Source organism: Camelus ferus, chromosome 16 (genome assembly GCF_009834535.1).
Source record: "Camelus ferus isolate YT-003-E chromosome 16, BCGSAC_Cfer_1.0, whole genome shotgun sequence".
In the NCBI taxonomy this organism is placed as follows: Eukaryota; Metazoa; Chordata; class Mammalia; order Artiodactyla; family Camelidae; genus Camelus; species Camelus ferus.
The window spans coordinates 17,977,150-18,003,229 of NC_045711.1; the positions used below are offsets into that span (position 1 = coordinate 17,977,150).

The 26,080-nt window shown below is 44.2% G+C and overlaps 1 protein-coding gene and 1 pseudogene across 1 annotated transcript in view; both read left to right on the forward strand.

The window, feature by feature from the left end:
- The first annotated feature begins 926 nt into the window (after nucleotides 1–926).
- Nucleotides 927–3,209, forward strand: LOC102516945 (annotated as a pseudogene).
- A 5,845-nt stretch (nucleotides 3,210–9,054) lies between these two features.
- Nucleotides 9,055–26,080, forward strand: part of AKAP10 (A-kinase anchoring protein 10) — a 45,748-nt gene continuing 28,722 nt past the window's right edge. The window contains 4 exon segments of the mRNA XM_032498923.1: nucleotides 9,055–9,305; nucleotides 16,320–16,367; nucleotides 20,589–20,771; nucleotides 23,356–23,910. Of these exon segments, the coding sequence (XP_032354814.1) occupies nucleotides 9,218–9,305; nucleotides 16,320–16,367; nucleotides 20,589–20,771; nucleotides 23,356–23,910 (874 nt within the window). The 5' untranslated portion in view covers nucleotides 9,055–9,217.

The window sequence follows — 26,080 nt, forward strand, 5'->3', positions numbered from 1 at the left end:
TGTGCCTTTGAGCTGAAAACATCTTAAGGCAATTCATTCACCCTCTCTGAAGACTCGTTCTCTCGTTTGCAAAATGAGGCAAATAATAACACCTAACGTCCCAGGCTGCTGTGAAAATTAAATGCAATATTACGGTAATCGAGTGAAAAGTCTCTTGGACGATACCTGGCCTCTGGTGTGCGCTCAGCAGATGTTAGTCTCTTCCCTCCATCCTTTTGTCTAGAACCTGAGCCTCTAAGGATGGGTCTTCATAACAGAATTTGGGAGAAACGCCACCCAGCGGTTTTAAGGTGATAATTTCAGCTATCTTTTTTTTTTTTTTAATGGAGGCACTGGGGATTAAACCCAGAACCGCCTGCATGAAATTATCACCTTTAATTAGCATGTTAAAGAAATGACAGGTGGTGGCTGTGGCACTTGTACAGGGCAGCCATACCTCTAATGACCCTGTGGTCACCTGGCTTCCGGTTGAAAAATGGTAAAGGTGGCTGAGTGCCAGCTCTGGTCACACCTTGAGAGCCGCCGGCCCCTTGGGCAGCTTGTAAGGAGCAGCTGCAGGACAGTCTGCTGCAGAGCAGACCCAGGATCTCACTGTTAGAGTTAGGTCTAATAGTAGGCGTGGCAGAGCTGAAAAGAGAGCGTGGTCCAGATGGCCCCCCAGCTGCAGTCACAGTCGATGGGGAGGCGTGGAATCGGAGCTGTGAAGTAGGGGCATTTGACAGGTCATGCCCGACGAGCCTGGACCTGCGGACTCCTCAAGGCCCCTGTTCTCTCTGGATGTGGCAGCACCATGACCTTAGCTGGAGCAGGTGCCTCACAAGACGCCCCGTTCTACTGGAGATCCACACTCCACTCCTGATTGTCTCAAAGCAAACAGTCAAGGTCAGGTCCCCACACAGCCTGACCCTCCTCTGGGAGGGAATGGCATGCCCGCCAAAGGACTCTCAGCCCTGGCCACCAGGTATGGCCAGAATCCGGGCGTGTGTGGGAGAGTGGGCTTTAAAGCTGTCAGACTAGGGGAAGGGTGGGGAGGGAGAGCGCTTTCCCATTTAGGGGGCTTCGTCCACGAGGCAAGATCCAATGCTGTGACAAGCACATGAAAAGATGCTCAATGTTGCTAACTATCAGAAAAATGCAAATCAAAACTGCAATGAGGTATCACTTCACGTATCAAAAAGTCTGCAAATAATAGATGCTGGAGAGGGTGTGGAGAAAAGGGAACCCTCCTACACTGTTGGTGGAAATGTAAATTGGTGTAGCCATTATGGAAAACAGTATGGAGGTTCCTTAAAAAAATAAAAAATAATTACCATATGATCTAGCAATCTCACTCCTGGACATATATTTGAAGGAAATTCTAATTCAAAAAGATACATGCACCCCAATGTTCACAGCAGCACTATTTACACTAGTCAAGACATGGAAGCAACCTAAATGGCCTGGATGACTGGATAAAGAAGCTATTTATACACACACACACACACACATATATACATATAATGGAATACTACTCAGCCATTAAAAAGAATGAACTAATGCAATTTGCAGCAATATGGAAGGACCCAGAGGAGATCAAACTAAGTGAAGTAAGTCAGACAGACAAAGACAAATATCATATGATATCACTTACATGTGGAACCTAAAAACAATGATACAAATGAACTTATTTACAAAATAGAAATAGACTCACAGACACAGAAAACAAATTTACGGTTACCAAAGAGGAAGGTGGGGGGAAGCATATATTAGGAGTTTGAGATTAGCAGACACACACGACTGTATATAAAATAGGTAAACAAGATCCTGCTGTACAGCACAGGGAACTACTTTCAATTTCTTGTAATAGCCCATAATGGAAAAGAATCTGAAAAAGAATATATACATACACACATATATATATATGTGTGTATGTATAACTGAATCACTATGCTGTACACCTGAAACTAACACGACCTTGTAAATCAACTAGACTTCCACATAAAAGATCCAAGTCCCGCAGCCAGCAAGCCAGTCACCCACCTGCGCCGTGCGGCTGCAGGGGAACCTGGCCAGCAGAGAGCAGGGATCGGGAAGCTGGGCCGAATGAGGAGCGCACAGCCGCCTCTGAGTCACCCCTAGAGGACAGGGAAGAAAGGCCGGCAGGGACCAACGCCAACGCGGACAACTTGGCACCCCTTCCGTGGCCCAGCTGGCCGGGCGGTTTAGGGAGCAGGCAGCTGCTGCCAAGGACACACTAGCCAGAAAAACAAGAAGGAAACCTCGCTGCTCCGTCTCTCTCTTCCCCTCAAGGCAGAGCTGGGCCAGAATGGGGAGAAGTCACCGCCCAGTGCAAACCACACTCCTAAAGTCAAGGTGAAGAGCTCTCCTCTGATGGAGAAGCTTCAGGCCAGTTTAGCCTTTGATCCAGCAGCCCTGCTTCCTGCGGCCTCACCCATGAGTCCTGGACTCAAGGCCATGGTGTTGCCCTTTCACAGCCTGCCAGCTACCCCCAGCAGCCCTGGCGTGCGGTCTCGGGCCAGTGAGCCAAAGGGGTGCCCGTCAGCTCCAGCCAGCCTCCTGGAGGCAGCCGTCTGCCCTGTCACAATAAGGTGCAGACCAGGGGCTTGATCAAAAGGCGCCCTCCGTCCAGGCAATTCTGAAGGTCCCAGTCCAACTGTGGGGACCTGGGAGACTTCAGGGCCATGGAGCCCTCCCAGGAGAATGGTGCCAAGGAAGAGAATGGAGGTGATGTGTTCCCCCCTTGAGTCAGGCCTCAGGATCCCCTCCTCCGAGCAAGACGTCCAGCAGGACAGAGAAGCAGGAGGAGGAGGGCACGGCCACAGAGGAAGGCCCGCAGCACGAAGAGAAGGCCGGCCAGCATCCAGCCCCAGTCTCCAGCCCCAGCGTCCAGCCCAGGGGCAGAGGGCGGGTGTGGGAGCCCCACGGAGGAGAAAACAGAGGGAAAGCAGATGGAGGAGCCTACGGAGGTGAAGGAGAGGGCGGCCAGCGAAGAAGCTGAGCCCGGGGAAAGAAGCCAAGATGCAAGGGGCCTGAGGAGGCCGCTGTGGGAGAGGAGAGCCCCCCAAAGTCCTCCGGGGGAGCGGAGGCAGCCACAGCCCCAGACAGGGGAAAGGCAGGGAAAAGCAAATGACTCCAGCCCTGACCACGCCCAGCCAGACACCAGCAGTGAGGTCCCGAGACAGAGGGCAACACCCTGCCCAGGACACTAAGATGTGAAGAGGAGCGGACCGTGCTGGTGAGGGAGCTGCTGGACCGTCTCTTTGGAAGCCAGGGAAGCCTTGGCAGAAGCGGGACGTGCTGAGGGTCAGGGGTCCGCCTGGAGGCACAGGGTGCCATTTCCCCACCTCCGTGCCGTAGGATGGAGGGTGGATCTGAGCGCAGCAGATTTTTATCAGCTTGAGTTTGTGTCACTTGACGGACTTGGTTTTAAAAAATATATTTTTAAAACAATCTACTGTGATGACAAGTCCCCAGGGGTACTGGTCAACCTAGGGGGCCCAGGTGCTCTCCCCACCCACCTCTCCCTGTGGCTGACCTCGGAAGCGGCCTGGGATTTAGGGAGTCATATCTGGTTTGGGTAAAGTAAGCGCCTTCTGACTAAAGCTTTCACGATTCTCGGATGTAAGTCAAAAGTCATTTCAGGTGGCTGGAAACAAAAGAGAATCATTGGAAACAGAAACCCTGCAAGTCACCAAAGACCTTCAGTTGCACGGAGGCCCCAGAACAACCCTTTCAGCTGGGTCCACATTTGAACTGGCCCAGCAATTTTGAAAACGCTGGACTAGAAGAGAAAATTACTGAACTATTAAAAAAAAAATGTGTTGGGTCGAGTGAAAAAAAGAAAAGAAAGAAGAGATCCAGGGCTGTGGTGAGAACATCCACAGCTGGTTCAAACAGCCTGTTCGGGCGGGACTCGGCCCGGAGGGACGAGGAGCGACAGCGTTGAGGCAAGGGCAGAACTTGCCCCCATCTTTCCTAACGTTATTATTAAACGTTTATCTACGTTTGTCCACGCATTTACCACTTAGCTCTTTACGACATCTTGCATCTCAGGCTTTCCACCTGATGTTACTTTCCTTCTGCCTGAAGCAAATTCTTTTTTTGCTGTCTTTATTTTTATTGAGGTATAGTTGAATTACAATGTCATGTTGGTTTTTGGTGTACAGCATAGTGATTCGGTTCCACATATATATTCTTTTTCATAATAGGTTATTACAAACTATTGAATACAGTTCCCTGTGCTGTACAGTAGGAACCTGTGGTTCATCTGTTCTGTTTATAGTAGTTTGTATCTGCTAATCCCAAACTCCCAATTTATCCCTACCCACCCCGCCCCAGCTCTTTCCCCTTTGGCAACCACAAGTTTGTTTCTATATCTGTGAATCTCTTTCTGCTTTGTAAATAAGTTCATTTGTGTCATTTTTTTTAAGATTTCATATGTAAGTGATATCATATGATATTTATTTTTCTCTGTCTGACTTACCTAACTTAGTATGATAATCTTTAGGTCTATCCATGTTGCTGCAAATGGCATTATTTCATCCTTTTTTATGCCTGAGTACTATTCCATTGTATATACAGCACATCTTCTTTATCCAGTCATCTGTTGATGGACATTTAGTTGCTTGCCCATCTTGTGAATATGTCTTATCTTGGCTATTATCAATGTCTTGGCTGGTGTGAATAGTGTGAAACAAGCTCGTTAGAGTATCCTTTAGTAAGTTCTGCTGGTGACAATTTTTTTCTGATTTTGTCTGAAAATGTCTAATTTTGTGTCACCTTTGAAATATGTGTTTGATGGGTAAAGGATGCCAGGTTGGTGGTTACTTTTTCTAGCGCACTGAAGATATAATTCCACAGTCCTCTGGCTTCCATCATAGCTGTTGAAAAAATCAGCTGCCAAAGTGTCATTCCTTTGAAGGTAATCTATTTCTCCTACCCTCAGCTAGGTTTAATAATTCTTACTTGTTTTTTGTTTCTTTAAGTATCATTATTCATAACCTAGGTGTGGATTTTTTTCTTCATTTTGTATGGAGTTCATAGTGACTCTTGAATGGATAGGCTGGTTTTTGTCATCCCTTCAGGAAAACTGTCAGCCATTAATTTTTCAAATATTTCCTCTGCTACATTGTTTCTCTTCTCCTGGGGCTTTGATCAAACACATGGTAAACCTTCTCACTGTATTCTCTACGTCTCTAACCCTCCCTACACGCTTCATTCTGGATATTTTCTTCTGACTTGTCTTCCATTTCACAAGTTCTCTCTTTAGCTGTAACTCTGCTTACAGACCCGTCTACTTGGCTATTAGTTTCAGTTATTTTGTTTTTTAGTCCTAGAATTTCTAGTTGCTTCTTTTTCACGTATGCTCTGTCAGTTTTTGTAGTTTCCAGTTCTCTGCCCAAATTTCCAGTCTTGTTTTTTATATCCTTGACCACAGTAAGCAAAGTTATGCTAAAATCTACGTCCAATAATTCTACTATTTGAAGCTCCCATCCGACTATTTCTATCACTTGCCATTTCTCTTGGCTCTTCCTCCTAAAACATTGTCTCCGCATGTCTGATACCTGTGACTGTGTGTCAGATGTTATATTTGAAAATTGTTTGTGGAAATAATTTGAGACCTTGGGTGTTGAAATCTTATTCCAAGAGGATTTTCACTTGCTTCTATCAGGCACATGGAACACTAGCTAGTAGGATTTTCTTGGCTTACTTTAGGGATTAAGATTTCCTGGGCCACACAGATGACTTGAAGATGGGTTGAGATCCCTGCAGGGCTGGTGCAGCTTTCTCAGAATCCCAGCCCAAAACAGGCTCTGGGCTCCAACTTCTTCCCTTTAGTCTATGTTGCTATCGAAAGCATCACTCAGCTTCTCAGACTCTTTTCCATGAACAGTGGATGCTCCCAGAGCAGGAGGACCCAAATGCAGGGCTTAATTCACTGGACTTTGTTTTTCTTCTCTATCTTCACCAGGTAATTCTTCATTATCTTTTTATTGCCTCAGTGTCTTTTAATGTTTTGTTCACCCTTTCCAGCTTTCCTTAGCAGGTGGCTGGCTTGTCCAAATGACCTGTTCCACTGTTACTAGAAGAAGAAATCTCTGTTTTGCAAATCTAGGAAATTATTATTGTTATAACCTCCTGACTACTAGTTTTGGGTTCCTTTGATGGGAAAAATGTAATCTAAACTCCCATTTAGGTGTCACAATATAGAGACTACAGAAGAAATAAACTATGTTAAGGCCAAATTGCTTTGGTTCAGGTTTGATTAAAACGAAAATCAGAAGCCACAGTTTTTTTAGAGATAAATTTTACAAAGTTATTGACACAAATGCTTTTGAGAAGGTAAAACACAGGGTTAAAAATTAGCCTTTGGACAGTTAAGAAGAATTTAAAGTTATATCAATATATATTCTGAATTTTGTTATAAATCCTAGTTTTTATCTGCTTATTAAAAAGTTATAAGGAGCTTCCTTTTCCTATAATATCAAAATATTTATTTGAATAGTTTCCTTGAGGTTATGAATGTCTGATATAGAAAACTACATGCGTTAGAATGAATGTTTGTTATAGGACACTGTTCATTAGCTTTGTAAACAGTGTTTGTCATAGGAGATTAATTTTATTCACTGGCTTTATGATAATTAACTTGCTTATTTTACCTCACTGATTTGTTGTAATTAATACAACTAGTATAAAAAGACTATGAGGATTTGCTTAAAATTAGGAACATAATGAAAGAAATTCCTTCTGGTAAAAATTTGCTTTACAAAAATTAAATTTGTTTTACATGTAAATTACAGTGGCTCTAAGAAATTAACTTGGAAATGCAACGCAAAGTATCAGTCACAACTGGGTATTTAGGCTAATGTAATATTCTTGTTTATTTTGATATTCTTGTTTTATTTTAATTCTATTCATGTGTGGATCATCAAATTTCAGAAGATTAAATGATAATACCCTTAAAGCTTCCCTAAGAGTATAAAAACTTTAATGGGTGATGAGTCAGAAGGCATCCGCACTGCTAAATACCATTCATCCCCTTATACTCATCCAATAGACATCCCATTCCGAAACATGGAATAAATGGCTGTTAGCAGGAGGTGGAGGGGAAGACTGGAGGAAGTGGTATAAGCAAATTGCTCTGGCGTCAGACTGACCCTGATTGAAATCATGTCTCTACGCCTTATGATCCTGTGATAAGTGACCTGAGCCTCAGTAGTCATCATCCCTAAATTGGGGGTAATGATGGGAGCCACCTCACACCGGCTTCGGGTGGGGGTGGAGAAGGTAAACGATTACGTGAGATTGTGATTATAAATCACTTAATACTTTTGAGAGCACATGATAAGTACTTAATGAATAATCACGGCTATTGTTAGCTGCCTGGGAGGCACTCAGGTGTCTTGAAAATAAAGGTAGCTCCAGAATTTCTGCTGGGAGGGGCTGCAGCACTGTAGGACCCTGCTTTTACGTTGATTCTACGAAGTTGGAGAGAAAAGGAAGATTTACAGCGACGGGAGCGCTCCCCCCACACCCTTGTGCACTGCTCCTGTCTCGGAGGTTTTCAGGGCATTTCTTGCACTCCTCTGTCCCTTTCGTCCCAACCAACAAACGAGTCAACAAATAGAAAACAGCCCTGCCTAGGTGTTTGGACCCGGAAGGGAAGAGAGGTCGCCACAGTTTCTTGCTTGGTGTGTAGCTGCCTTGCGCTCAGGCCTTGGCTAGATGTCCCTTACGCCTTACACTGACCCAGCAGGGAACCCATTGAGACCAGCCCCGATCGTCCTTGACGTCAGCCAATCTCCCTTTCCAGGGAGAAGGGTCAGGATCCAGGGTTTTATCGGGCACAAATCGCAGTGGTCCCCCTGCGCCAGGCTGGTGTCCAGCGCACTTCTGACCCCGGGGACGCGGCGCTGACCCCCTGAAGCCTCTGCTGCGCCGGGGAGGACAAGGTTGGACAGATGTCCATTCTCCGCACCTGCTCAGGTCAGGGACATACTCGGGCGTCCAGAGCCGCGGCCAGTGTCTTGCTCCCGCCCGAACATTCTCCCCACCCAGGGAGAGGCTTGACCTTGGCTCTGGAGCCGACTCTCTAGGTCTGAAACCCAGGCTCCACCTCCAGTTATGTTGCGGCCTTGGTCAGGTTATTTTTCTATGCCCGGTTTCCCCCATACCAAGATCAACTCCAAGGACTATCACCAGTCTGGAGGGTTTGGCACAGCACCTGCGCACAGTAAACTTCCAATATATATCAGGTGCGATTGCCTTACATGCCCCCAAACCAAAACAGACCCATCTATTAATCTGCTCTGATTATATACTGCAAGGACCCCAGGTTCCGGTGACTGCCTCGACTGCAGTCTCAACACTGACACACTGAATCATCTTGGACCAGTCGCCTCCTCTCTGGACCTCAGTTGCTCCGTCCGTCACAGGACGGGCTTCACTGATTTGAAAAACTCAGGCTCCTCCCCCGCAGGAGCGCACGCCTGCAGTGGTCACCCAGCCCCGGGATCAGGGGCCCCAGGGGTGGGAGGCTCGGCACTCTGCTTTAGGGGCAGAGGAAGGTCGAGGTTCATAGGAAACCGGCATTTGAGCAGGGCTCGTAGGATGACCCACTGGAGTACGCCTGGTAAATCCTGGCGAGGCTTTTATATGGCTGTCCTTTCGGAGCTGAGCGTTGGCAGGAGTCGAGCCCTGAAATAAAGCCACTCTCCTTGTCCACGGCCGAGGTCGCGGTGACCGCGGGGCCCCGGAGCCTCACGAGGCGGGTGATGGCTCCGAGTCCCCATCCCGAGGCCCGCACCGGGGCCCGCTCGCTGGGAGCGCGGGGTGCGGCTGCTCTGACTGCCGGCGCCCGGACCACACTCGCGCCAAGGCAGGGCCCCCGGCTCGCGGGGCTCCGGCTCGGAGAGGGCTGACCTGGCGGGGGCCGCGCCCGCAGCGCCGGGACACCGGAGAGCCGCGGGGCCCCGGGCCAGGCGCAGGCGGTGCGCGCGCGTCACGTGGGCGGGCGGGGGGCGGGGCCTGCGCGGCCTCCCGTGAAGCCCCGCGCGGGGAAGGACCGGAACTCCGGGCGGGCGGCTTGTTGATAATATGGCGGCGGGAGCTGCCCGGGCGTCGCGGGGAGGCGGCGGGGCCCACAACCGGAAGAAGGGTCTCTCTTCGGGCTAGCGCGGCGGCCGCTGCGGACCCGGAGGTCCGGGCCGGTTGCTGAATGAGGGGAGCCGGGCCCTCCCCGCGCCAGTCCCCCCGCGCCCTCCGCCCCGACCCGGGCCCCGCCATGTCCTTCTTCCGGCGGAAAGGTAGCGAGGGGCGCGGGCGGCGCGACCGGGCCCGGGGGCGGCGGGCGGCGGGGCCTCGGGGCGGCGGCCCGCCCGGGCTCTGCGGGAGGGACGCGGCCTCCGCGCGGGCGGGCGCTGGGCCCGCTGCCCCGAGGCGTTCGTGCGCCCCGACCCGCGCGAGGCAGTGCCTTTTTCGTCAGGACAGTTTTCCGGTTGTGCGTGTGTGTACAAGAAAGAGGGAATTCCTGCGACTCGTGAGAATATCGAGGGGTCACTGTGTAAAAGCAACACGTGAAAAAATGTTTTCTTCAGCCGGTGCTGTTTTCCTGTTTCCCCTTTTTTTCCAGTTTCCAGCAGGGGGATTCTGCTGTTCCTAAAATGACATTGCTTAACTTAGGGCTAAAAGTTCCTTGATGAAGGCGACTACTTCTTTTGATGACTTAGCAAGTTTACTAAGTACTGGAACCCTAACTTTATAAACAGACTCCTTCTATTCCTGGTTTTCAGTAGTAATAGCTACCTAGTTTTTAAGTAGACGCGGCTTTTAAGTAGGGGTTCCTATCCACAGTGAACGAGTGTGGGTCTTTTTTGGATGATAGTGGTTCTTGTATCAATTCTTGTTGCTTCAGAGAAAATCTCCCGGACAAAAACAGGTTTTGGGAAAAAGATTAAACTAAATCAGGGACTTGGATTCACGTGACAGCCCTACTACTAACTGTGTCACCTGGGACAGAAAAATGTTAACCCACTTTCCTCTCTCAACTGAGACTCAGATGATTCCTAAAGGCCCCATTAAACTCTAGAAATTAAAGAATTCCTTTTAAGTACACACAGAGGTTTAGTAACTGAAGCCATGTGATGAGTGAATGAAACCTCTCAGAATGAATGAAAACCGCTGTGAATGAATGAAGCCGATATTTTTAACCTTGGTGCAGTTAACAGCCCTTTAATTTGTCTGACAGTGTTGAAATGGTTAGTTGGGGGGGGGGTTTGTTTTTTAAAACAGGAAAGGCATTCTGTGTATAATGGGGCGAATGGCATGTTGCACAATAGACTGTTGTCTCTATTTATTAAATACTTTTGAAAGTCTGCTGTTTGCCAGGCACTGTGCTAGGCCCTCACTGCTGAGCACCAAACAAGACAAAGTCCCTCTACTCATGGAGGTTATTGTCTTCTGGGGTAGGCAGACAATAAATCTCTCTCTCTCTCTTTACAAATTGAGTAAAGTGTTATGAGAGAGAAAACACATATTTTGGTTTGATGTTAGTCAAAGGCCTTAGCAGGTGACCCTGAAACTTAGAGCTGCAGGAACGCAGGAGGTACCATAGAGGCCAAGAAGAGTTTGGAGCCCTTCGGGAAAGAAAAGAAGCCCAGAGCGACTCGGGCCGGAGAGGAGGACCAGGGTCAGGTGATTCGGAGCTTTGTGGCTCGCGGTTAGGTTTTATTCCAAGTGCAGAGGCAATATTACTTTAAAATTTTAGAAGAGGAGTGATTTGATCTTATTTAATGTTTTAAAAAGATCATTCTAGGTGCTTTTTGGAGACTGGATGTGGCAAGAATAGAAACTGAAGATGGTCCTATTTAGAGATCCCATCCAGTCTCCAAATACCACTTCTAAATACCACATATCTGCTGGTGAGTCCCAAATTCACATCTCCAGCTTGGATTCTCTGCCCTGAATCCGGACTGTATATCCAACTGCTGGTCCACTTTATACCTCTACCGCGTAGTTGTCTAATGGATCGACTAGTAGATAAATCTTTAGGTTACTGTATCTGAAATTTAACTTCAGATTTAGTCTTCCTAAACCAGTTCATCAGTTTTTCTCAACTCAATAAATTGCATTTCTTGCCTTTTAAAGGATTGCTCGGGCTAAAACCTTAGTACATTCTTGAACCTCTCTCTCCTGCTCTAGATCTGATCCATCGACAAGTCGTCGACCCCAGAACATATCCAGATCCAACCACTTCTTACCATCCTGCTCTAGACAGTCATCTCTACATAAACTGGGTGATTAAGGAAGTCCTCTGAGGGGATGTCATTCCAATCTTAAATGTCAAGAGGAAGCCAGTTTTATATGTAGACCGAGGAAGCAGCATTATGTAGCTCTGGGCTTCAGTTTGGTTTCCCTTCCTCCATCCTTGACCCCTCTGGTATATTTCAGGCCTGTTATATTGCATTTCTTCTCTGTGTTCTTCTCCTGCTCTCTTTCTCTATTAGTCTTCCATTTATACTGGCCTCCTTGTTGTCAGGTAGTTCCTCCTTCAGGGCCTTTGCACTTCTCTCTGTCTGGAAGCCTCTTCCCACAGATACACACCTATTTTGTTCCCCTAGCTCGTTCAGGTTTTGGTTAATTGACATCTTAGTGAAGCTTTCTCTGACCTTCCTGCTTAGGATTGCAGTCCGCAGCCCAGGCCCTCGCCCCCTTGCTGTGCCTTGTTTTTCTCTGCAGCATTTATCACCGTCTGCTTTACCGTGTGTTTTGTTAGGATGGAAGCTGATTTTTGTTCATGGCTATATCCCCATGTCTAGATCAGTGCCTGGGATATACTTAGAAATTTAGTAAATATTTGTTGAATAAGTGAATAAAAATAAGAAAAATATCAGCTAGTAGTACGTGCTGTGCAGGGAATTTAAACAGTGATGTGGGAGCAGATCCCCAGGTGACAGTTTGCATTCAGATAGGAAGGAAAAGCTTGTCTGAGAAGGTGGTATTTAAGCCGAGGTCTCAGTGAGGAAAGAGCATCAGCCTTGCAGAAATAAAAGAAACTACATTCCAGAAAACTGGTAGTGCAAATGTCCTGAGGCAAGGAGGAGCTGGGTTTACTCAAGGATGGAAAGAAGGCTGAAGTTCACTGGGAGAGGAGGGCGAGGGGGTGTGTTTTGGAGATAGAGATGGCATGACTTGAATTTCAAGAGATTGGAGTGAAGGAAAACTGGGAAGCTTTGGAAAGCTTAGGGCTCAGGTAGGAAGAATCAAGAATTCTCCTTTTGCAGTTGTGAGTTTGCAGTAACTCCGGGACAGTCCATGTGGATAGATAAAGGAGGCAGCTGGATGTACAAGTCTGTAGTTCTGAAGGGAGGCCAGAGCTTGAGTTCTGGATCTGGATTTAGAGGCATTTTGCAGGACTCTTTGAGATCATTTAGGGAATACACATGATATATGAAGTAGTTGCATAGAAAGGCTAAGCTACCATAACAAAAAGACGTTAAGTATAATGGCTCAAATAAGATAGGCCTCTGTTTCTCTCTTGTGTAACAGTTCAGTTCCTGGGCATCAGGTGGCTTTGTCTCACCACATTCAGGGATCATTTTTCTCCTATCTTGTTATTCCTCTGTCTCTTAGGGCATAGTCTTTTTTAGCAAAGCCAGATCATAGCTACCTCTGTCAGTTTTCTGACCAGTGACAGGGGAAAGAGTATGGAGGAAAGAGAAGCTTTGGCCAGGAAGTGGCCCTTACCACTTGTGCTCACTTTCTCTTGGTGAGAACCTAGTCGGACGGTCCTGGCCAGCCTTGGGGCTTCTGGGAAAGTGCAGAGAAGCTCGCCAGCTTGTGCCAGGCTGCAGCCCTCTTGCTAGGAAGGGGAGACCGAGTTCAGTGGCCAGGTAGCACTTCCTGCCATTCTGTGGACTAGGGGAGAGCTCTGGGATTAATCGAGCTTTTCGAAGTTAAGTTGAAGAACTTGAGCCATTGGCAAAGGAGAATCGAAAAGAAAATGCCAGTGATGTAGGAGTGCAATGTCATGGTAGCTAAGAGAAGATAGTATTTCAAAAAGGAGGGACTATTGTATTGAATGTCACTTGGAAGGTCAAGATAAATAGAAATAGCCACTCAGTTTGATAACGCAGAAGTAATTCCTGACTTTTATAAGAGTGGTGTCAGTGGAACAGGTTGAGGGGAGAAAGGGGAGTGAGGAAAATACAAAGAATAAGTGAAAACATAATTCTGCAGAAACTTTGCAGTGGAAAGGGAGAAGAGGGGCAGTAGCCAGAGGCGCTTTTGGGGTGGGCGAGTTTTGTTTAAGCTGAAAGAGCTAGAGGGCTTGTCTGCTGACAGGGAGGCTCCGGTAAGCGCGAGGGGGGGGGTGGTGACGCAGAGGAGAGTTGTTGCTTGCGGGAGTGAAGTTCTTAAAAAGGCCTTAGGGGCTGGGATGGAAGCTTGTCCGTGTCAGAGTTTGGTTAGGATGCACTGCTGCTGGAACTGACAATTGGTACAACCACGTGTATATGCAAGTTTAAAACCTTCAAACAATGCCATTTATTATTTATGGATACAAACATATTATGGAGTGAAAATGTGGATGGAAACCATAAATATCAATTTATGAGATTGCTTTTCTAGAGAATGAGAAGCTTCTCATTCCTGCCTTCTCTAGGGAGGGGAGAATGAGATCAGGGAGGGACTTCAGTTGTACCTGCAATGTTTTATTTCTTTTAAAAATTCTTCTGAAGCAAATAATGGCATAATGTTAAAATTTGCTAAACCCGAGTGTTCCTTATATTAAAGTGCAGTCTTGCCTTTATGTTTTAAATGTTTCATAATAAAAAGAAATACACAAAAAGGAGAAGTCAGTAGTATAAAATAATGTGGCAGAAATAAACCTAAATAGATCAGTGATCACAATAAATGTAAATAGACTAAAATCTGTATGGCTAAAAATCTAGCAAAAGTCCATATAAGTGGGCTAAAAGATAAAGATTCAGGTTGGATAATAAGCCAAAATCCAGCCATAAGCTATTTACCAGAGGTACAACCAAAACATAAGGACATAGAGAAATTGAAAATAAATGGAAAAGATATACCAGGCAAATATTGACCAGAAGAAAGCTTGTTTGGTAGGTGAAATATTTGAAAGCATAAAATGTTATTAGGGGCTTAAAAGGTCTGTACATTACAATAAAATGAGCAGGGTACTAGGAAGATAAAATTCTGAACTGGTTTGTACTGAAAATTAGTCTCCAAATATATAAAACAAAATATACAGAATTACCAGGAGAAGTCAACAAATTCATAGTTGTAGTTAGAGCTTTAAGAATGTTCATTTTTAGAAATAAAAAGCAGTGATCACCATATACAGAAATGGACTGACCCAGGCAATAAAAAGATGGTGACCTTCACGTTAGATTCCTGTTCTGTACTGTTTAGATGTTAAAAAGATCACGGGAAGGTTCAAAGTAAAAGGATAGAAAACTGTATCAGGGATATATAAACAAAAAGAAAGCTAACATAGTCTTCACAATTACACACACATGAAAAAAAGATGGAAGAGTTCAGTTTTGGGAGGGAAAGGGAATTTGGGAGGGAAAGAGCCATTATTCACAGATAATATGACTGTGTATAAAAAATTCGAGAAAATCTGCACATACACCATAGAACAAGTATTTAAAACTCAGTTGCATCCCTGTATGCCAATATAGACAAAAGACTGTGAAATCTTTATGGAGTTTACAAAACGTAACTGGACATAAAGGAGACCCAGGTAAGTGGAGGTGTACTATGTTCGTGAATAGAAAGACTCCCTACCAGAAAGATGTGAACTTTCACCCATATTAGTCATTAAGCCAGTGCTATTTAAAAAGAACCTGCCATGGGGGTTTTAGGGTCAGGAAGTTGATCCTATGGTTAATATGGAAGGTACTTTTGAAAAAGGAATGACCGGGGACTTGGCTCTGCCAGAGGCTTATTATGTAGTTAAGTAATTGCAACAGTAGGCCCAGAGACAGACCTCGATCTGTATGGGAAGTTGGCATGTAGAGTTCTTACTCAGTTGGGAAGAGTTGGAATAATTGGTAAGTGATGTTTGTTATCCATTTGGCAAAAAAAAAAAAAAAATGGAAAAAAACAATTACGATTTCCTCCCCCCTGTTATGTACATCAGGGGTAGGCAGACTTTCTGTAAAAGGCCAGATAGTGACTGTGTTAGGCTCTGCAGGCTCTGTGGCCTGTCTCGCTCTGTCCTTGTGGCCACAGACAGACAATATGTATACACTGCAAAAAACTGACGGTGGGCTGGATCTGGCCCTTGGGCTGTAGTCCGCCAGCCCCTTATAATACAGAAATGAATTCCAGGTGGATAGGAGCCCAGAATTTGACACAAGAAAAGTAAAGTGGGTTAAAAATAGTCTTGTGTCAGATTCTGTAAGGTTCACACTTGGCTTAAGCTGCCATGCACCTTCCTTCTTGGATGTTAGTATATCTGCGTTAGAATTTCCAGTGTTTTATGTAATGAAGGAGGGATTGTATAATTTTTTAAGAGACAGTTGTTAAACCTTGAGTACTCGAAGTTTTCAAATGTTTGTATTTGATGCTGTGGTGGAAATACCCAGTAAGTAAGAGCCTGTCTTTTTCTTCAGGACGCATCCAGTAGTCAGTGGCACGTGGTCATGATACTATACAATGTCCTAAATTTCCTCTGTCCTAGTCCCTCTTCTAAGCCCTTTACAAGTATTTATTTTTTCACCTGTAGCGCTCTGAGGAAGTCTCCACTGTGACCGGTGGAGAGCCCAACTGGGAAACGGCATGTTCAGTTTTGGGATGTAGGGTGGGGGGTGCTTTTGAGACATCCACTTACATGTGTTATCCACACAGTAACTCTAGAGGCGGAGTTTTTAACCAAAGGTAAAAGAGTGACTTTCTAGAGTCTAGCTGACCGCGGTTGAAATCCTCCCTGATGAAATGATTCTTTCCTAGCTCGTAACAGTGACCTAGTTTCATAAATCAAGGAAACTGAGACTCAGGAAATTAAGGTAACTTATCCAGGGTCACGGGGCTATGGAATGGCAGAGCCAGAATTTGAACCCAGATATTCCGACACTGTCTCTCCTTAAGCACTCAGTGACCAAATGCTGTTCAAAGGTCACTTCCTGAGAGAAGCTTCCCTGACGGTTGCCCTGCCCCCCCTCCAAGGCAGTTAGTCCATTGTTGTGGAACTTTGAACACTCCTCTGTTAGAATGAAGCTTGTCTGGCCTTTACAATGTGTGGAATGGAACTTTCTGACTGTGGAAGTTGGTCATAATGCTCTCTTACCTTCCAGTGAAAGGCAAGGAACAAGACAAGACCTCCGATGTCAAGTCAGTTAAAGGTGAGTCAGCGCTTGGCAGGGGTGGGCTCTTTAATCCTGCTGTTCTGCCTCCTTTAACAATCACCTGTGATTGTGACTTACTTCCCTGTTAGTTTATATGCTCTTCAGCACCAGCATATTGTAACCTCTCACCAACACGCACTTGTTGGCTGCCCCAGTGGTTGCAGTGAATCAGTGTCCTCCTTGTGAGTCACACATCTGATTGTTCCCTAAAAGTGGTTGGTTGACTTTATTTTAAAAAACAAAAAGCAAGCAATACTCTTTACCGAGCAGCCTGACAACTGACCTGAGAAGCCTTGTTTTTCCGTGGTCTGTCTGGAAGCGTGAGGCTTACAGTTCCACTGCCTTACTGCTTTGGATGCATGGCCTTCACGTTTACTCGGAACACTTCGTTGGAGTCGACATGTTATCCTTATCTATGGGGAGGAGCGTGCCTTTTCACATTGGAATCCCTGCTGTAGCTTTGAGAGGTTTCATTATGTCAGTGCACAAAACTGGAGTGGGAAAATTACAATGAAAATTATTCCTATATCCATTATATATAAACTTCATAAATGTAATTTGTTTACATGAAATCTATAGATTGCTGCTTACATTTTTTTAAGTGTTTATATGTTGTGTAGCTAGCGTTGAATATTAACCCCATATGCTCAGTTTGCCAGAGAGACACTAATTATAACTTAAGAGACTTGTGAGATCAGAGAAGTGGGGTGGTTTACAGCCTTATTTTCTGCTTATTTCTGATCATTTAAAACCGGTTGGGTTCCATGTCCATTCATACTGCCTTCTTTAAGCAGAATTTGATTGGCATTGGTAAAGGCTCAAAGCCCTCAGTGAGCAGAGGCTTGTGAAGACTAGGCTAGTGGAAGGAAGGCATGCTGATGTCTGAGGCACACCAGCCTTCTGCCCTAAGCTCTGCCTCTGACGGTGGGACCTTAGGGAGTCGTGTGACTTCCCTCCTTTGTAAGACGGGGGGGTTTGGCCTACCTAAGCTCTGAATGTGTACCAGGCTAAAATAGTCCCTTGTTCTGTTTGTGACAGTCCACAATCTGTGCTTAGCATTCACTGACTTTAGAATAAGACAGAAGCAGCAGAGGACGCAGGCCCTCCAGAAGTTTGCAGTCTGATTAGAAGGACAAGCTTAGAGCAGCAGCAGGTGAACTGAAAGAGTGACAGCTCCGGTTTATTGAGCACCTCTTCTGTTCCAGGCGTTAGACGGAACTGTGGCTGTAGCTGTAGCTGTAACCAGAAAAGACTTAGACCCAGACCCCACCCTCCTCCACCTTACAGTTTGGTGGGGGAGCAGCATTAATCCAGTGATTCCACAGATGGCCTGGGTGAGGCCAGCAGTGATGGAGATAAAGAGACCTGGGCAGATGATTGAGGAGATGAAATGGGCAGAGCTTTGTTCTTGATTAAGTGTAAGGTATGGGGGGAGAAGGTTAAGGTTAATACCCACCTTTCTGCTTGCCTAAGGCTGTGACTGGTGCAGAGCCCAGCTGGGAAATTACATGTTCAGTTTTGGGATGTGAGGTGGGAAGTGCTTTTGAGACTGATATACATGTGTTACCTTGTCCCCACGATAACTCTAGAGTTGGAGTTTTTAACCAAAGATAAAAGAGTGACTTTCTAGAGTCTAGCAGACCAAGGTTGAAATCCTGCTTCTTGAAGTGACTCCTACGTCTTTGACTTACGGCTACGACTAAGTACTTACCTTTTTCTGTTTGTGTACTCATCTCCAAAATGAGGAAAACACTGGACTTGCAAGATTGTTGTGAGAGATAAATGAAATAAGAAACCAGTACAGTGCCTGGTACATAGTAGGTGGTACATTGGGGGCTGTTACTGTCTCGTTTCAACAGAGGCGTTTATAGTATCACAAGGAGTTTGGGGGAGTTTGAGCTCAGCAAATGGTGTCTGAAGACTTCGTAGAAGTGAGACTTGACCCGTGGGAACACTAGGAAGGGTTTGAATGGAAGAGTTGATTCTTTCTCTTTTTCCCCTACCAGCCCAGCTTCTTATTTCTTGAGTATATACTGGGCAGAGGGACCTTCAGACTAGTTAAGGGAAGTTTTTACAGATAGATTAAGGTCAGAATGTAGAGGGTCTTAAGGACCAGAAAAGAGAGTTGAGAGAAAACGGGGAGTCACTCTGGGCTTTTGAACAGGATGTTGGTGCTTTACATATGGCCTTTGTGAAAGGCGAGTTACATAGGGTGGAGGCCTAGAAGTGCTTCTGCTGTAACACAGAAAAATCTGTACTAAGGGTGTGGTGTTGAGAATAAACAGGTGAGTATCTTGCAGAAAAAGTCAACAGATTTTGAGCTTTGGGGACCAGTGGGCTGAGCAGAGAGAGGGAAGTTAAAGATGGAGAATCGGTCTGGAAGAGAATGTGGGAAGTTTGACATTTGGACAAATTGGTCTCGAGATCGTAAAGTCAAAGTGAGGATGACTAGTAGCAAATAAAAGAGACAGGGGACTGAATCCCAGATCAGAGGTCAGCCTGAGATGCAGATCGGGGTTCGCACCTGGCCTCCAGTCCACAGAGCTGTGCCATCGGAGCTGTCGCTGAGAGGCCCACGGCCAGGGTGTGCGTGAGGCTTTCCCCTGCAATCAGCCGGAGTTACTATTAACTCTGTTTTGTCTATTCTAGATAACCATTAGATTTTAGATATCTATTTTACCTAGACTTCTGTCTGATTTACAGACATATTAGGGTCCCACTTAAGTTTATTTGAGTGGGGTGAGCTTACAGCTAAAAAAAAGTTTGAAGAAGATTGCTCTAGTAATAACTGAAGGCTTGAGAATAAATGTGCTTTGTAGCAGAAAGAATAAAAGAACAGAGAAGCTGCAGAAGAAGAGGGCTCATGGAAGGAGGCCGTACCTGACACATTTAATAAATGGATTCTGAAAGGCTGAGAGGGGAGGCAGAGGGAGAGGAAGTGGTAGTGGAGGGTAGGACCACGGAGACCTAGGAAGGTGGGATGTCGGGAAGGAGCAAGTGAAGTAAGTCATTCTAATAGAGAAGGTAAGGAGGAGGAAAGAAGCCTTGCACGAAGGAATTCATAGTATTTCACACCATCATCCACATCTAATTAGGAGACAGTTAGGGAACCTCACTGTTCTTATAGAATGTTATTTGTAGTTTCTTGTCTCTACCAAAAAAACCTAGATATTATTGTTTATAAACTTGCCAAAATGATTTTGCTGCATTCAGCATATCATAAAAAATAAAAACCAAAGAAAACTTCCTTATGTAATTGAAAAAAATCATTTAAAGACAGCTTTATTGCATGATAGACTAATAAATGCCTGGAAAACAGGTATGGATGTGTGTACCTGCTCCATCCTGTAGACACATCTCAGAGGAACAGATTGAATTACACCACCATGTATTCTCCATAGGAAATATTACGTGGGATTACTCAGACTCTGTGTCCAGGAACTGTTTGCTCAGGTTGAGAGCACTTCAGCTTACCTGTTAACTGCTCAGTAAAACAAGTGGCGCCAGGCACAAGTTCAGTTATCTCAGAGTATTTATGTTGAGGGTGTGGAATGCTAAGTGACCTGTATCCTTTCTAGCCTTCTTGCTATAGCAACGCACTAATCTGAAATTTCTTAAAAAACCTTTAAGAAGAGTCTCTGATATTTGTGTGGGATAAATTGAATAGGTGGAATTTTAATTCAGCTGTAGCAACAAGTTCATAGGGTTCTTTGACCATGTTGTAATATGGAGTTGATTATTTCCTATTAATTCATTGAACTCTGATCATAAATGTTTTACTAGATGGTGAGATTTTGTTACTCAATTAAAAAGTAAAATAAGTTGTTCTGAAGCATATTTTTCTAATTTTTCCCCCTAAGCTTTTATTTTGCGATTTTAGTTTCATTCCTTCGGCAAGAAGGATTAAGGAATTGAGAGAGGTCCGTGTTTCAGAATGCTGGCTTTGGTACTTTCTGTCCTCAGAAGTTCTCAAAGAGAACGTTCTCAAAGAAAGAGCTCTCTTAAGTTTCATTTTTGGCACAGTATTTTGAGATTTATAAATAATAGTAGGGTGTTTTCCAATTTTCTGCTGCTTGGTTAATTTATCTTTTCCCTAAGTATTTTTTGTTGAGTGTATGTACTTAAGTGTTACAAAATCGAATTTTTAAAGTTCCCTTAGGAGACAGTTTTAGGCTATCATTTGTGTTTAATTTTTAATAATTTTTTGAAAAATTATAGCTTCAATCTCCGTACATTCCCCACAAAAAAGCACTAAAAATCATGCCTTGCTGGAGGCTGCAGGACCAAGTCACGTTGCAATCAATGCCATTTCCGCCAACATGGACTCCTTTTCAAGTAGCAGGACCGCGACACTTAAGAAGCAGCCAAGCCACATGGAGGCCGCTCATTTTGGGGACCTGGGTAAGTGACTCTGTGTTTGTTAACTTCCAGTAGGAGGAGGAATTTGAGTATGGTGTGTGAAACTCCTGCCGGAGGGACTGGGCTTTGAAAAAACATGTTTAAACTGAAATAACAGCTCTGAGTGTAACGGATGGTACCATGTTGTGTAAATTTAAACAGCATGCCCAACAGAAAAATGGGCCATTTCCAGAAGAAGAAATATATCTGGCTACTAAATATATGAAAAAAATGCTTCATTTCACTAGTACTCAGTGAAATGCAAATTAAAATGATGAGTCAACGTTTCCCCTAATACATCAGCAGATACTTAGTTTGATAATTGAATGTTAATGTAGATGCAGAGAAAGAGCCGCTCCTGTTTAGTGGAGGTGTAATTTGGTAACAGTTTTTTGGAAGACAGCTTGCAAGTATTTATCAAAAATAAAATATAAGATCTAGCCCTCAGATATGCTCCCATATGTGCACAAAAATGCATGTACACGTAGAAGGCTGTCGATTGCAATATTGTGTATGATGGCAAAAACTTGGGAGCAACGTATGAATATCCCTCAACAAGGAAGTAAAGTTGTGATGCAGCCATTCTCTGCAGCGCTGTGTAGCCATTTAGAAGTCTGAAGAGGACGTCGAGGTACGCTCAAGGGAGGAGAGCTGGTCACCTCGTGCTGTACACAGCAGGGTCTCTGTCATGTTAAAATAATTCCTCCCTCTCCCTGCAAAAAAACAAAAGGGTACACAGAGGTCCTTGTTTTCTGAACGTTTGTTGCCCACATTTCTGCACGTATAAAAATTGTGTGTAACTTTATCGCAAATTGAAAAAAATCCATGAATGGATTAAATTCTAATACAATTAGTTCCTCTTTCGATAACTCTCTCTGCCTGCTTAACATTTTGTGTGTATTCAAAGCCGAGGTGTCAGAGTCTTTGTGGGTCACGCTCGGCCGTGTGCTGCAAATGACATCCGTGTTGGTCACAAAGTAAAATTGTAAGTTTTATTGGATTACTCATATGTCTGGTGGGAATGTAAAAATGGCACAGCCACCCTAGAAAACAGTTTGGCAGGTTCTTATAAAGCTAAACATGCAATTACCATGTGACCCAGCAGTTGCAGTTTTAGGCATTTATCCCAGAAAATGGAAAGTTATGTTCACAAAAAAACCAATGTTCATAGCAGTGTGAAAGCTAAAAATTGGATATCCTTCAGCAGGTGAGCAGTTAAACACTGGTACCTCCATGTCACAGAGCACTGCTCAGCGAGGTGAAAAGAACAAACTGCTGATACGCAGGACAGCTTGGCTGAATCGGGGGATGATGCCAACAGGTGTTAGTCCCATCTTGAAATGACAAAATGATAGACATGGAGAACAGATCAGTGTTTGCCAGAGGTTTGGGATGTGAGAGTTGGTTATGAAAGGCCACCCAAGGGACCCTTATGTTACTGGATCTGTTCTGTCTTCATGGTGTTTACACAAATCTGTGCCTGTGATAAAGTTGCATAGAACTGTGCACACACACGAGGGAGTACTACTAAAACCGGGGAGATCTGAATAAGATCGGTGGATTGTGTCAGTGTCAGTATCTTGGTGTGATACTGAACTGTGGTTTGAAAGATGTTACCCTTGGGGGAAACTGGATAAAGTGTGCATGTGAGCTCTCGGTATTACTCCTTACAGCTGTGTGTGAATCCACCATCATCTCAAAATTAAAAGTTTAATTTAAAAAAAATTAAGTCTTGCAAAGATCAAGATTTCCTGCAGTTCATGAAAGAGGTGTTGACATTGACAATAAGATAGCCAGCAAGGATGAGATCCACGAAGTGCTTCATAAGAAACATCAAAAGGTTAAGAAAAGCCCTTTTGAGGAATTGATGAAGCCCCAGTTGATTTTATGAAAATGAGTCTCTTTACATCATGCTGTGAACATTTAAACCTTTTTTATTTTTTTCTTTGTTCTAATAATCAGCTTGTGGTTATAACCTAAATTTAGTTAAGTATAAAATAAACTTTTATTATGTTTTATTAAGTTTAGTTTTATTTTTCAAGATAAAACCCCAGAGCTGACTCTTTACTCTGTTATAAATAATGCTGAAGAGTTGATAACATCTTCCCAGCTGTATCCACACATCCACAGTTCTTCCTCGGGGTGGGTTCCTGGAAGTGGAGTCACTGGACTGAAAGTTGTGCGGATGGCCGAGGCCGTCCCGTCGTTGCTGAACGCTCCTCCAGAAGGGTCTTGTCTGTTCACGGCTCCATTGTCAGTGGCTTGAGCCTGTTACCTGTTCTGCTGTGCTCTTGTTAGTGCTTCTTTTTTTTTTTTTTTTTTTTTTAATCTTCCAATTTGACAGGAAAAACGCTCTTGTATTAATTTGCTTTTCTGGAATTTTTAGTGAGGTTGTAATTTTTTCCATATTTTATTGGCCTTTTTTCTTTGGGGCTAGTGTCATGTAAGATGTTTTCCTTAAGAATTTACGTGGTCTGAGTTGCCATGAAAAGAATGATCAGGGTTAATTGAGTAACAAAGACCTTTTTAATAAGTTTTGGACCATTGTTATCTGTTACTGAACTGCTAATTCTTTTGCTTCTTTTAGGCAGATCTTGTCTGGACTACCAGACTCAAGAGACCAAATCAAGTCTTTCAAAGACCCTTGAACAAGTCCTGCGTGACACTGCTGTCCTCCCTTATTTCATTCAATTCATGGAACTTCGGAGAATGGAGCATTTAGTTAAATTTTGGTTAGAAGCTGAGAGTTTTCACTCTACAACTTGGTCCCGAATAAGAGCACACAGTCTGAACACAGTGAAGCAGAGCTCATTGGCTGAGCCTGTCTCTCCGTCTAAAAATCACGAGACCACAGCAGCTTTTGTCGCCGAGTCTCTTGACAAGCGATTGGAGGATTCTCGCTCAGCACCATTGCCTCTGACTCCATCGGAAGGGACTGACCTGAACTCCAGAACTAGCAACACTCAGAATCACTTGCTGCTCTCCCAGGAATGTCACAGTGCTCCTTCTCTCCACCTGGAAATGGCCAGAACTGGGGCTCGTCCAAGTTCCACAGACACCCAGGAGTCCTCCAGACTGACAGTAGCCAGTAGAAATAGTCCCTCCTCTCCACTAAAGGAACTGTCTGGAAAATTAATGAAAAGTAAGTAGGTGATTTTTGTGTCGCTTTATCCTTTTTAAAAAAAAAATTTTAAATCATTTTACAAAGTGGAACTTGAGATGGGGATTGTTGAGTTGGAATAGTTTCCAACATTGTTAGTTAAAGACCACCCTTAGCCTGCTGGGTTGCCTTCGTCCCGTGGCCGTAACTGCAGGGCATTTCTGGGCTCTCTGTTCTTCTGTTCCGTGATGTGTATGTTCCTTCACCAGTACCACACTGTCTTGATTATGGCAGCTTTGTAGTCAGTCTTACAATTGGATAATATGAGTCCTGCAAGTTTGCTCTTTTTCAGAATTGTTTTTTCTATTCTAGCTATTTTTTCCATCAGTATAAATTTTAGAATAATCTTGTCTATATCTACAGGAAACCCTGCTGGAATTTTTATTGGAATTGCATTCAACCTATAGGTCAGTTTGAGGAGAATTTACGTCTTACCTGTATCAAGTCTTCAAATCCACAGAGATGATGTATCTTCATTTTCTTAGGTCTGGTTTCTTTCATCAGCATTGTACAGTTTTCAGCATATAGATCCTTCACGTGTTTTATTTCCCCTTTTTTGGTGGCATTGTAAATAGTATTTACATTTTTGTTTGTTTGTTTCTAGTTTTTCATTGCTAGTATATAGAAATATGATTGACTTTTATATGTTGATTTTCTATGGCTGTATTTCTCACTTGTCACCTCTAGGAGCTTTCTGTAGATCGCTTGAAATTCTTGTCTTGTTCCTGGTCTTGGAAAGTATTCAGTCTTTCACCATCAAGGATGGGGTTGGCTGTGGGTTTTTGCAAATGTCCTGTATCAGGTTGATGAAGTTCCCTTATTGTTTACTGAGAGTTGTTGTCTGAATCATGAATGGTGTTGAACTTTGTCGAGTGTTTTCCCCGTGTCATTTGATATGACCATGTGGTTTTCCTTCTTTGTCTGTTAATATGATGGACTACATTGATTTTTTAAAAATATGTTGAATAAACGTGCATTCCCAGGGTAAGTCCCATTTGGTTGTGGAGTATCAGCCTTTTCATACGTTGCTGGACTGGATCTCCTAGTATTTCTTGAGCATTTTTGTGTCTGTGTTTTCATGGGTGTCAGCATGCCGTCGTCTTGCATTGCTTTTATCTGGTGTTGTATCAGCATATTTCTGGCCCCATAAAATGAGTTGTCATTTCATGGAAAACAGCTGACAGCGTTTGCTGACCAGTGGTAAAATTTTTCAAGTGAATCTTAGAATTTGGAAAACTTGTATTCATTACCGTGGGTTTTGACAGCTTTAAAGAGTGTTCCAGTAAGATCATGGTGGTAATGGCGATGTGATTTCTTTTTTTACACTATATTATGCGATGTTTCAGCATCTGGAAGATCTTCATAAGTCAGTGAACCAATATTTTCTAAAATATTTGAAAGCATGTAATGTTATAAAATCATTTGTGAGTAGAAGACTTTTCAACATAGGAGCTAGACCAGTAGATTTTAATGTAACAGAATACAAGTTCATTAATGTGGTTTCAGATTCTACATTCTAACCTTTAAGTAACTACCACTTTTCAAGTTTTGATATATCAAAGAAGAATATATCCACAGTTATCTCAGAAAGCTATTAAAATACTCCTTTTCCCAATTACACATCTCTGAGGCCAGATTTTCTTAATATAAATAAAACAAAACCACCTCTGTGTTTGCAGCACTCCTGACACCACATGTGTGGGTTTCCCACACCAAGCAACTCTCCAGTTCTCTGTGGACAGCGGCGGGGTATCCTACAGTGCATTTCATCCTGACACTACCCAGAGTTAACTGCAGACCCCCAGGTTAAGGGCTCAGTCCCACATGATGGCTACCCACTTCAGATGCTTGTCACAGGTCCCAAGTTGTCACCTTGGTTCTGGCCAACCAGCTGTAAACCAGGGGTTCCCACTACCCCTTCCTCGTTTCAGCAATTTGCTATAATGGCTCAAAGAACTCAGGAGAACACTTTGTTTACATTTATTGGTTTATTGTAAAGGATATTATAAAGGATAGAAAGGAACAGCCAGGTGGTAGGTCCGCAAGGCAAGGTCCAGAAGGGTCCCAAGTGCAGGAGCGTCTGTCTGTACGGGGTTGAGGTGCCTCACCCTCCTGGCACGTGGATACGGTCACCCGCCCAGAAGTGGGGCGG